General features: G+C 40.8%; 1 protein-coding gene across 38 annotated transcripts in view; it reads left to right on the plus strand.

The window, feature by feature from the left end:
- The window catches only part of LOC117775846 (regulating synaptic membrane exocytosis protein 1-like), an 89,666-nt gene that overhangs the window by 40,444 nt on the left and 36,054 nt on the right, over nt 1–13,168 (plus strand). For all 38 annotated transcript variants that reach the window (XM_034609347.1, XM_034609356.1, XM_034609338.1 and 35 more), the window contains 2 exons: nt 3,724–3,995; nt 6,550–7,247. In XM_034609347.1, coding sequence (XP_034465238.1) covers nt 3,724–3,995; nt 6,550–7,247 — 970 coding nt within the window. The remainder of the gene's footprint in view (nt 1–3,723; nt 3,996–6,549; nt 7,248–13,168) is intronic.

The raw sequence follows: 13,168 nt of genomic DNA on the forward strand, positions 1-13,168 counted from the left end.
CAGTTAGATACTGCACACACACCTTGTTTAGCAGCTTCAAGACGGCTGTTTACTGAAACTCCCTGTGGGTGGTACAGAACATAAACCTAACAACACAATTTAATTTAGGTTAAAAGATTAAATAAGCATTAAAGGTTTGGGGTCAGACACAAAACTATCAACTCATTTCATAAACAAATGATTTTGCTTCAAATCTAATGCTCCTGTGTGTTCTGCAGTGATTTGTGCTGCTTAACCTAAACAAAGGTATTTGTTGTGCTGCTCGGTTCTAACAAAGTATACCTATCACTGTATGAGAAAACATCAACTCATAACACAAAAAATATTAACCTCCGCCAAGGAGGTTATGTTTATTTTTCTGCGTTTGTTAGTTAGCAGGATTACGGAAAAACGACTCAACTGATTTCCATGCATTTTTGGGGAGGGGTGGGGCATGACGGAAGAAGCCATGAAAATTTGGTGCAGATCTGGATCAGGGGCCACATCCAGGAATTGTTATTTCACTGTCTTTAACATAGTGGCACATTTTTTTCGATTGTTCAGAGAATAATTGATGGATCTTGATGGAAATCCGGAATTGTCAGGGGACTGATATTTATGAGTGTGTGCAATTTGGTGCAGATCCAAATAAAAATCTGGATCTAGTGAATTAAAATGTGGTTTCACAAGGGCACTGTTGTGGAGGTATGTACTCTACTGAGTTTTTAAAACAGTTCCAGCGTCTATGAACATTTGTTGCATCTGTCTGTTTTATATAGTGACCTTTTGGGGTTTCTCACTTTAGGTTGAAAAAAGTAGTGGTCATCTGACAAACTTGGGAATTTATGTATGGTTGTTTGACACATTCTATGAACTGAACAATGAATCAACTCCTTGAATGACAAAGTAATCAACAACGATAGTTCCATCAGTAGTTCTACTGCAGCAGTTATTAGTTATTTCTTTTGGAGTACAACTCAAATGTATTGACAGTAAAGATAAAAAAAATGTTCAAACTTGTATTTTTATTTCTGAAGATATTTGGTTCAATTGGGAGCAGACACAACTTTCCAGTGAGACCAGCTTTTTACTACTAGTGATTCCAGCAGTATTCCTTAAGGATGCATCGAAATTGATATGTGACCACTGAACACGGCATCTAGTCACCAGTGCCTGTCTGTACACGTGTGTACAAGTAGACGAGCACTGCAGTGTCGACCTGGCAGTCGTCCACCTCGCTGGTCTGGCTGCAGAAAATCACAGATTGGTGGATGTTCTCACCAAAGCTATTATGTCCCACATGAGGCAGTGTTTTGCTTTCTTTGCTGTGTGTGTGCGTGTGTGTGTGTGCGTGTGCGTGTGTGTGTGAGCACACATTTCCACTCTCTCCCTGGTGGTGCTGGGGTGTTTGGCAGGATAAATATAGCTGCGTTGGTGTAAAGCTGTTTTCTCTTCGTCTTTTGTAGCTTTAATCAAAAGCAATCTGGAGGAGGGATAAATGGAAGGGAAAGGAGGGGTGGGAGAGAGAGGGAGAGAAGGAGGAGGAAGAGAGGGGGAGAGAGAGAGAGATGGCCAATGCCAGAGTGTTTTATTTTAGCTCTCTTTAAAGAGTCATTGGGGAGTGTTCAGGAGTAATGAGAACCCTGGTGGCTGGAGGAGAGGGACTGACTCTAACCTCCCCTCAGTCTCCTCTTCCATCCTCTCAGTCTCTGTTTCCTGCCGTCATCCCCTCTTCCTAATTCTGACTCGGAACACAACACACGGCCGTGACGGTGGCTGTGTTCACACTGTGGCCATTCATGTTCTGGATGAATCCTCACATCTATTCTAGGATGTAACCGGCATCCCTTATTGATATTAGCTGACAGTGATGTTGATGAGTAACGCACAAAAACATGTGACATGCTTTTTTTAAGATTGTGTTTCAGATTCTGTATGACTGAAGCTGTTAGAATTGGACTCATAGAACTTAACAATTATTATTCTATTGGAGCTGGCCTTTTTTCCAATGTCACATTTTATGGTATTATATGATAATACAGGGTTAACCAGTCCCCTGTAGTATCAAAACATTTTTTTTTATTTTGAATGTTTTATAAATGTTAATATAAATATCGTAATACACATGATATAACAGAAAAATGTATATGCAATCACTTTCAGTCATAATAACCTCTATAGTTTTAGGTATTCTCTAAAAAAAACAATTACATGATCATGGGAAGTGTGGCTTGTGACTGTGTCACTGACAACATGAACAAATGACCCAAAAAACTGAAAAAGACCAAATGAAAAAAAAAACTAGTGACAAGCTGTCTCACCGCCATGTACAGAGGAAAATCTTAACTTAGGGTCCTGTTAATAGATTCTTCTGTACTTTGTGTCTATGGAATACATACAACAAATGAGCCAACTCCATCTGGTGAACAAGATTGTGAGAAGTGTTTTTACAGCTCTAGAAAAAAATCTATTAGATGGAACTTAAAGTTCTTTTTTTCTGTCAGCAAGATAGATTGAATTTCGTCTATCTATGTTAATTTACAGTTGATGGTGTATATTCCAGGTTGCAATAATAATAGTGGTGTTCATAGCATCATCACCCCTACAGCTGTAGAGTTCGCTACTCAATTGGCACATAATGCTTTGTCCATTTTGTAGATATTTCTTGATCATATACAGTTTTTTTCATTAAGTTTTAGTTTTGAAAATTGCGTTAATGTTTTATTAAAGTTCTTGTGCCTCAGTAAAGGCTGATTTACGCTGCATTTTCATACAATAAGAGATACTACTGTGCGAGAAGTTGGCTTTATTTAATAAAAAAAAAGTTTTACAAAAGTTCACATTCCTGTGCCACTTAAATAATAACAGTTCTTGCACCAAAACTGTCAGAACCCCCGGTCAAAAACAACTAGTGACTGTGAATCCAGGATCTGTGAGGAAGGACAGAAAACCGTGTGTGTGACTTTCAAGGAGACACAAAAATACTGTAGACTGTAAAATCTGTTGGATGCTTGAAATTTAATTAAATTATGTCACTATCAAAATGTATTGACATCACATTCTACTGTACATGTTACACCCAAAACTGGTTGTGTATTTTTGTGTTTTGTATACTCACTGATGACAGAACAAAAGCTTGTGTGCGTGTGCCTCATGTGGACGCTCAGGTGTAGTATGTGAACACAGCCAATGTATGGCCAGTTTGCATATGTGTGATGGGACGAACAGAGAGAAAGAAGACGTGGGATATAATTTTGGCAGTGAGCGCAGTGAGTGTCCTTTCATTACACAGTTGGCTTTGTGTTCTCCGTTTGGAGGCCAGAAGCAGCCCACAGTGGAAGTCAAGCTTCTCCCTGGTATAACAGCCATGATGCTGATCTTAAAAAGCTTCCGTTAAAGCCTCTTCCTGGACGACTCGCTGGCAGCAGTGCAGCTCTTTAGGAAGCATTGTTCCATTTCCTGATTGACAGTCACTACGACTGAAGCCGGGCCTCGGATTAGTGGTTGGAAAAGTAGATGGCCAAGATAGCTTTCACCGACTGCAGTTGTGAGACATATGAGAGTGATAATGTGTATGTTGGCTGCACTAAACTCCTCAGCAGAGTTATGTTAATGTATGTCGTAAATTATCCGATGAAACTTGGTGAGGACAGCCTGTTGGCAAACGAGCAGATGAAGCTAAGTACTATTGAAAGTGTTCAATGGATGTGGTTGTAATCCCTACCTATACTCCTTGTTTCCTAGGTGATCTGGGTGTGTAATAACTGCCGGAAGCAGCAGGAGATCCTCACCAAGCCGGGCGACTGGTTCACCAGTTCGCCTGGAAACCCCGCTGGCCTTGGATCAGCTGTCAGCGAGCCGTCCGTGTGCCAAACGTCTGGGGATAAGAAGCTCCGATCGCGCTCCCAAGCCCCCCCAGACTCCACCACAGCAAACCAAGACCCCAACCGACCCAACGCACCCGGGACCACACTTGGCACCGATGCAAGGTCACGTAGCGAACCACCGCGAGACACGTAAGATGACGCAATGGTGTAGAGAAAAAAGCAGCTGATTCATCTTTATATTGTCACATTCTGTAGACCTATAGAAAAACCTGGGGACACCTTCAGCTGAAAGTTTCCAAAAAAAATGTAAAAAGACTCCACACAGGGCTGTCAGAGCACCTCAGTTTCACAGTTGTCGCTAAATCCTTTAAAACTGAAGACGTCCCGACCACTGACTTCTCTGTGTATCAGTTTGAGAGCCCTAGTATCCAGTAACGCTAGGAGAAGAGAAGAGAGACATTATTTTAGTCAACATTACTGGTTTATTGGGATACCCCAGCAATTGAGCATTCTATCTCCATTAAACATGGGGGCTGAATAAAAAGTGGTCAGAATTAAAGCAGCAGAGGCCAAAACATTAGGCATTTGAAGAAATGAACTGTGGAGAATGTCCATTACAACTGTGTCAGGACTTTCTCCAGAGTTTGCCTTTCACACCTGAACAACACAGCGGGAGACACGTTCACAACAACACAAATGAGGGGTGGCACAACAGGCAGAGGCAGCATACTACATATACATTCTGCTGCAGAGATCACGTGTTTTTGTTAACAGCACAACAACACGAGTGTCAACTTGACAATCTTCGTCGGTGTCTTCTACGTGTTTGGCACCTCTTTTTAATTCTGAGATATTTGTAATCATTTGGTTTTTTCAGTTTTGTGTTGGAACAATTTCAGTGACGTGTTAGAAACATCATCAACACGCCTTCTTGCTCTCGGTGAATCCTCTGGAGGATCTCCTGCTGTATTCTCACATGGGCTCACTTGGGGGCTGGCAGGAGAAAGTCCGGAGTTTCTCACTCGTACATTTGCGTTCTCACGCCCCTCTAGAGAATGTTCAGAGATTATCCAGGGTTCAGTGAATGTCTGAAAACAGCTATTGGGTTTTAGTCCATAGTATGGGTCAAGCTACAAAACCTCTGGGTCCTACAAATCCCATAATGCAACTCAATAGTCTCTACCCTGACAGGTAAATGCTCATATCTCTCATACCTCTATACATTCAGGCTGCAACACAGATGTTTTTGACGAATACTGTAGTATTCTTCAAAAATGAGATGACCCTAGCTACATGACTGTGACATCATCAGAGTTATGAGCCTTTGGAAAATCTCCCCTGAGCCACAGAAGGTGTGATTATGTAACTGCTCTCACAAGTACAGTAGAACTAACCATAATTAGTAAAGTGGTTTTGATGTGTAAGATTGGCGGAGTGTACCTTTAACGTATGCTCTCTCAGCCACCAGACAGAAGGCCACTCTCATGAAATATGTTAATATTTGTTCTACTGAGAATTAACTCCTGCATTCATCAGTTGCCTCTTTTATACACTGGTGGATTGCAGCTCTTAAGAAAGCCGTCTGCGTTGTTGTTTCCTATGCTGCTCTAAGTGTAATGGAAGAATGTAGTCGCTTCCAAAACACAGGGTAGTAGGAAGCGTTGTCACTCACGACTTTCTATTAGTGGATACTAATGGTAACCATCAAGTGGTGACAGATACAAAATCATACCAGTGTCATTAGCTAAAGGAAACTGTCTCTCACTTACATCAAGTTGTGTTATAAAAGTCAGCGGCAATAAAAAAATGCAGTTGAAATATTTGTTTGGATGTTCATTTTGTTTGTTTTTGTTTTTTCAGTTAGTCAACTGATGCAAAATTGATTACTCACTGAATGCACTCATTAGATCATTATAAACTAAATTATATTGTTTGCCCTGAAATGACATTTATGGTTCCCGGTGGTTCAATCCTGCTCCCCGTGGTGATCCACTGACTTTCGCTTGAGCACCAGACTAAAATCGATCTATCTCAGTTGTTCATTTCTTAGTTTTTTTCATGATACCTGCAAATCTATAATCAAATAATAGCATGCCGACACAGTAAACTGGGGAGGCTGATTCAATTCAATTACATTTTATTTGTTTCGCGCCAAATCATAATATACATTATCTCAAGGCACTTTACATAGAAGGTCAAGACCTTTATAGAGAAACCCAACCGTTTCCATGGTTAACTTGACCTGCCTTATATCAGAATTGTAACTTTTTCCTGTTCAAGCATGCTGCCGTTAACATTTTGTCGTTTAACAGACATGCTAACGGTAGCATTTCCCAACTTTCTGCCCTTTTATACTAGAAGTAATCTTTCTGGCTTCATTCTATAATCAAATAATAGCATTCCGGCTTCATTTTAGTGTAGAAGAGCTAACATTATAACTGAACCAAAAATTCTATGTTCAACTTTTACTTAGCATTAGCTTCTTTGAAATGTTTTCATGGCCAGTGAAAGCTGATACATGCTACTATAACACCTGTAACATGTTAGTAAGGTAGACATATTAAAAACATCTCTAGCCTGGCTTTGGGAGCTTGTGAGCTTCATCTTACACAACAACTCTTCAAACATGTAAATACCAGTAGCATCCAGTGATTTATGTGCCTGAAATACCATATCTTGTTTTTTAACAATGCTTGTCTATTCTATTCTTTCCCTCTCTGTCCCCATATTGATTATCCCCCAGGAGAAATGGACGGGGAGGTGGAGGAGCTGGTCGGGGAGAGCGGAGGCCAGGACAGCCCAGGCTGCAGACCCAGGTCTCCATGGACCGGGACCTCCGTGGGGAATCCAGGGAGCGCAGAGAAAGCCGGCGACTGACTAAGGGACGCTCTCTGGAGCATGATCCTGTGGGAGGAGGTGGCGGAGTAAGGCGGACAGAAGAGGGGGGCTCCCGCCATGTGGACCACAATGGTGCCACCCCTTGCCAAGCAGGGCTGGTCCCTCCTGGAGGCCGGGGACACCCTGTGCCCATGCAGGGTCATGGCGTGGGCATGGTAGGGGAGCTTGGGGAGGGTGTTCGGCCTGGTCAGAGGACGGTGGGTGGGGTTGTTGGGCCGCATGAACACACCCTGGCTCAGCAAGCCCCTCCCCCTGAACTTAGAGAGCCACTTGGCTCGGGACCTGGCTCAGCACCCGACCAGGGACCTGGGATGAGGCGGACCAAACGGGAGAAGGCTGAGAGTATGCTGCGCAACGACTCACTAAGCTCTGACCAATCAGAATCTCTGCGCCCACCACCGCCAAGGCCCTACAAGTCGAAACGAGGGCTGGGGGCTGGAGGGAAGAGACAAACCAGCGTCAGCAGTTCGGAAGAGGAAGGAGGGACCACGCCAGAGTACAGCAGCTGTGAGGATGCTGAGATTGAAAGTGTTAGCGAGAGAGGTTAGTGACAGTATCCATCATCACTTTCTGTTTCAGCGAGGGTTTAATTTAATTTTTAAAAAGTATGGACAGTATTGACGTCTGTCTATTAATTTGGAGATCTGAGGAAGTGATCTGTCTCGGCACAGTATTATGACAGCTCTTCATACTGCTTAAACCAAGAAGATGCTCAACAACTTACTGTTGGGTATTTCTCATATAACATGTTCAAATGACATCACACATGATGCACATGTTCTATCAATGCTCTAAAAACTTGGTATTGGACTATTGTATCTCACTCTAAATGTATCTTTTAAAGCATCTGTAAAATGTTTTTAGTTTCCTTCTTTGTGGTGAAGGCGTCTTCAGTCTGAATCATTGTGAACAGCCGGTTATATACATAACACAGTGTTTGCAGTCGCTCAAAAATCAGGCGGCTTTCAGTCTGCATAGAGGCTTTTAAGTGTGAATATACGAGAGACACAAACCCTGAAATATAATTTAGTATGGAACTGGGACAAACATACATTTATAGAATGGACATTAGCATTCATAGCGGCACTGTTCTTTCACATCAGACACACAGCAGCTAGCAAATGACGTATAGTGAGATGCTTGCTTCATGTGGAAGCATTCTGTTTGAAGCTGCTGCTGATCCCTTCACTCATCTGCACTCACCTAAGGTTACTTGTATAGTTGTGGCAGAAGATTCTGTGCTTATAACACTGCAAATCATCCATTAGCATGCAGGTAGTTTGCCAGTTATGTGAATACATTTTTCTATCTGTGATAATTCTACAAACTGACATGTATGAAAAGAACAGAAATGAAGGAACTATAGCATAGAATCAAGAAAGAGTAATGTGCAATAGCTTTTACTGAAATTGCTTGAGGTTAATGCATGGCTCAAAGAGCAACCCCTGGGAGACATCATCTTAGCTGTTGCCTTGATATAATTCTTTTTATTTTATGATAATCCTCACGGCACCTAGACGCACAAGGTCTCCTTCAACTACAGTGTACTGTTGTAAATCACCCTGATTAGGTCATTAGGATGAAGGATAATAAAAGCAACATAGGATTTACAGTTCTCAAGCAATTTACAAACCTCTTCAACCAGCACTATTTACAGTAACAGTATTCATTTAAGGAAATAATGATATAATACAATTTATATTGCTGTGTGTGGGGCATTGCAATTTGTGTGTGTGTGCGTGAGTGTGTGTGTGTGTGTGTGTGTGTGTGTGTGTGTGTGTGTGTTTGAACACTCCCACACTTGAACACACTGTATTAGTGGATGTGAATGTAAGACGTGCAGAGAGCTTTTCAGTCTCAGTCTGCCGCCTTCATTCAGACTGTGAATGTGGAGACACCTCCCTGCTTGAACTCTGTGGGTAGATTGATCACAACAGGTAAGGCTGCTCTTATACTGACTCTAGAAGAGGTCTGCTTATAACTTTTTATCCTGCTGTGTTTAAAATCTATATTGTAGTGTAGGTTTACACAACATACCACTGAATGTCAAAGTGAGCAGCTATGCAGTACATCCAGTGTGCATGTTAACGTGTGTGTGAGCCTGTGTGTGTGTATCTCAATGTTTGCCTTTGTGTCATATTGTATTGTTTTCATCTTGGCCCAGAGGGGGCACAGTCCCACACTGTGTGCGTACATGTATGTTGGTGTGTCTGTGATGGGGCAGTTTGACCTCAGCTGATCTCTGTGTTGACCTTGTGTGGCCTCACATAGCCGACTATGTCCCCAAGGAAACACCACCGTTTACACTCTAAGCCTGTCATGTCCCAGCTAGGTTAAGTCACTTTAATACTAATAATTCAAGGCACTCAAACTCACTGCTGTGCAGTCAATGACTAGACTTTAATTCAAGTCTTCGTAGCAGCTTATATCCAATGTTCCCGTTGTAAGTTTGATGAAATTGAGAAATTTTGAAATTACACAAAAAATGCTTTGTGGCATGGGAATATTAGAGCTGTCATCTGCAGATTTGTTTATTGTAATATTGTGATGGAGCTTAAATTTATAGCTTAAAACCTTAGAAAGTCCTGTTGTCTAAAAGCCAAATCATTTTCAAAGAAATTATTTTACTGTCACAAGCAGAACCAGAAGTTGTTTCTTTCCAAATGGGTTCACTGGAATAGGCACTGTAGTCTAAGATTTGAGTTCGACAGGTTTAAAATGATTTGATTTCATGTTTTCAGAAATTGATCTGTTAAAGGGTTCTTTCAAATGGGCTCAGTTCACACATAAATTGAAATCTTGAGAACCTTTTGAAAAGCCCCTCTGGGTACAGTAAGAATAGTTAATGTTCCCTATTACTAGCCACACTAATGGCCTGGCTTAAGGGGTTTGGGATTGTCAGCAAAATGGTTGATCCACCACTTTGATCCAGGCTGTAATATTATGAATTATAATAACTAACTATTGGTTTTTAAATTGTTTTGTAATGGTTGTCAATATGATGTGTTTTTCAATGTGCACAGCAAAACTTCCTAAACTCCTTCTGAATACACTAACTCACGTTCATTGTTCTCGCTGCTGTCTCTCTTCTTTTTATTTACCACTGCATGACAGCACATGTCATTTTACAGTGAGTACCTAATAACGTTGACAGTGTTTAATAAGCACAATGACTGTAGCCATGCTCATGCTACATTATGGCTTCACTGTCACTGGAAGCCAGCATCAATAAAGCGTGGTGGTTCCGATGGAAGAGAGGGTGCATGCAGCACCAGACGCTATGACATCGATCAAGTAGAGGTTTAGTATGAGAGTGTCCTGTCAGCCCAGGTTTAAACACACCGTTGTGGCAGCGAGATGCTGCTTCCTTTTTTAGCTCGAGACAGAGAACGGGTCAGCTCCAAGATGTGGTTGCTGGCAGCCGAGAAGCATCCAGGCATGTAAATCATCGTAAGATCAGTGCAGGAAAATATGCACAGTGCACACACACGTGCGCACACACCGACATACAAATATGCAGTCACAGTACAGTAGATCCCATTATAATCTTTGCAAGTATCCTCCCACACACAGACACACTACAAACTCATCCTCTGATACGAAGGAGGAACACAACATAATACACTCATGTGCACTTAAATTCACTTTTTACCTCCTTATCTCACAGGTTTTTTTCTGGCCCCTGAACATTGTATTGTTGCACCACATTCTCCAGCATTGGCAAAATACATCAACATTGTTTTTCACCATAGATTTTCTGATTTTGTGTTTAGAAATCCACCTGTGGGTGTAAAAAATAATTTAAAATAAGATTTTTACAGCTTTTAGCAGGTGGCCAAACATATACATTAACTCTGCTCACTTTTTAATATTCCCAGCAAGCTTGTTTTAAAACCAGAATTTCACAAAATGGTCTGAAATGTGAACATAATGGTGACATGCATTATACAGTGCTAATAGACGGATAAATTAAACTGCATCTTAACCAGTTGATGATTAGAAGATATGAAAATATGGGATCAGCATTGCTTTTACATTGAGTTCGATAAGGAAGAATGTAAGAATAGACTTAAAAGTGCAAGAGAAGATGCTGTTACAGTGATGAATTAGTTCCTTCATTACCCGCAGCTGTCAAAACACAGGCTTTGATGGCACAAACTGGGAAACTGTCAGGTGCTGCTGCTTTGGGATGGTTATCCCAGAACAGGGTCTGCAGTAACACTCAGACCCTGTTCATCTGGGGAGGGCTGGTCTTCATCTGCATATTAAATAACCTCTTATATTCCACAAGTTATTCAGCACCTTTGGAAAGAAAGGGTCCTCATCACTTAACTCTGTGGTCTGTGTCGGCCTGGATGCCCTTCAAACAGGCTGCTGAATCTCATTCTGTTTTGCTTCTCTGATGCCGCATGACAGATTATTTCTTGCTGCTTCAGAGCTGCTCTCTCCCCGAATCTGGGAGTCTGGGATCGCATGCATCGTCCAAACCAAATCTTAGCCATGGCTTCTGGTTTGGCCTTGAGGTGATGGCTTTAGTGACTGTTGGGTAGACTGCTTAGAGTTGTCCATCTTATCGTTCAATGAGTGTATATAACAGGAGACGAGAGAGCAAATCTAGTGGGTTTAGCCTTAAGCCTGGACTAGACCTTCACTAGGTTCTCTCACAACACGTCCAGAGTTTCCTAGACTTTGCAGCTTGTATAAGGACAATTGTCTTTAGTTGAACTGGTAGTCAACTAAAGAGAATTGTCTTTAGTTGAACTGGTAGTCAACTGGTAGAATAGAACTGGTAGAATTCTCTTTAGTTGACTACCAGTTCAGTTGGTAGTTTGTACTCATTCTACAAATCTCCAGAAGATCTTTGCAACTGTAGCTGAAGGAGTCGTTTTGAACAAGTCTGTGAGAGGCCATTGTGTGTGCTCATGGCAACACAAAGGAAGCTTCGTGAATGGCATCTACACAGTGGACGTAACATATAAACCAATAAACTAACATGGTAACTCATAACCCTGTTCCTATTGTAGGAAGTAAGCTAGTTAGCTGTACATGTTACAGTGATGCAGCTTGTGTTTTTGTATAATGCTTTTTTATTGTGTTTGGGCATATTAAAAAAGGTTGTCAACCTCCAAACTCTCTTTATATATTGTATATATACTGTATATATATATATAGTACATTTTTGGAATATCATGCAACCCAATCCACATCACAAGTGACCCCAAATGGTGTCCTGGCCCTCTTTTGTAGATTGTTTATTGAGATTTCTTTCAGGACCTTGCAAGCGTAGAAACATGGTAACACACACTCACCCATGTGGCCCACCCACTACACAAAATTATGTTCACGCATGAGTTATGAAACCAAGAATTCCGTTGTCTATCATCAGAGCGTTTGCTTTAAGATTACATAATGTCACTATAAGTTGTCACAACTCATTAACCTCATTGCCTCCTGGCTCCTAGGAACGCTTGGCTCTGTTTTACCCTGTGTCATAACAGTGTCGTTGAAGTCCCGCACACATTTCATCACCGCCCCCCGGCCCATGTGTGCAGATGAGGCTGTGTTTTGGGACTGAAGCAGAAGCTGAGGCTGAACCATTTGTCTAATCGCCTAAAATATACTGCTGGATGGAGGAAAATTCACAAGTATTGAGAGCTAAAGACATTCAATAATGAAAGAAATTGAAATTGAATTATATTAAGACTGTGGGTGCATACATGCACTTCAATAGCTTCATCAGTACTAAAAGCACCTATTGATTTGGTGTGAAACTGCGCCCTGTAACAAATCATGGGAACTCAAAGTCCACACACCCTTTTCCAATGCCTTTGGCTGGAGGAGGACTGTATGGGATGCTTGAAAGCCTTAGAAAATGTCCGTAAGAGGACTTTGAGTTTGGATTGTTTCAGTCATTCTATTTCCAACTTTCATGCTTACATAACATTTGAAAGCTTTTCCATCAAAAGTTTTTAAAAATTATTCTGATATTTAAAATGAACAAAATGTTAAGATGAATATTGACTATTGATTAAAAAAATATATATATATATTTGTAGACAAAATAAGTTAATAGTATTAATTAATTAATTTAATGACACATTTAATTATTTATTTTTATAGTTTAATAGACTTTTTTATATAAAGTGTAATAAAGTATGATTTAAAAACTAATTGCATTACTTGTTCTTCTGTTTGTCTTTGTCACTTAAACATGATATAATTCTGAATTATTAACAAAATAAGGAATGAAAGAAAAAACACTATTCTGTTGCTTTTCTGCATCACTAATAGATTTTTGGTTATCTGGTTATTCTTCATAATGATCATCAACATGAGGTCATCATTTACCATTGTTTTTATTTATTTTTACCCATACATCACTGCATTACCCCAGAGTAAATCCACAACATCTAATCTGTAAACTATCTTGGAGGGATTTACAGCATTTTAAAAAGCTTAGCTGT

This window comes from Hippoglossus hippoglossus, chromosome 15 (genome assembly GCF_009819705.1).
Source record: "Hippoglossus hippoglossus isolate fHipHip1 chromosome 15, fHipHip1.pri, whole genome shotgun sequence".
Classification (NCBI taxonomy): domain Eukaryota; kingdom Metazoa; phylum Chordata; class Actinopteri; order Pleuronectiformes; family Pleuronectidae; genus Hippoglossus; species Hippoglossus hippoglossus.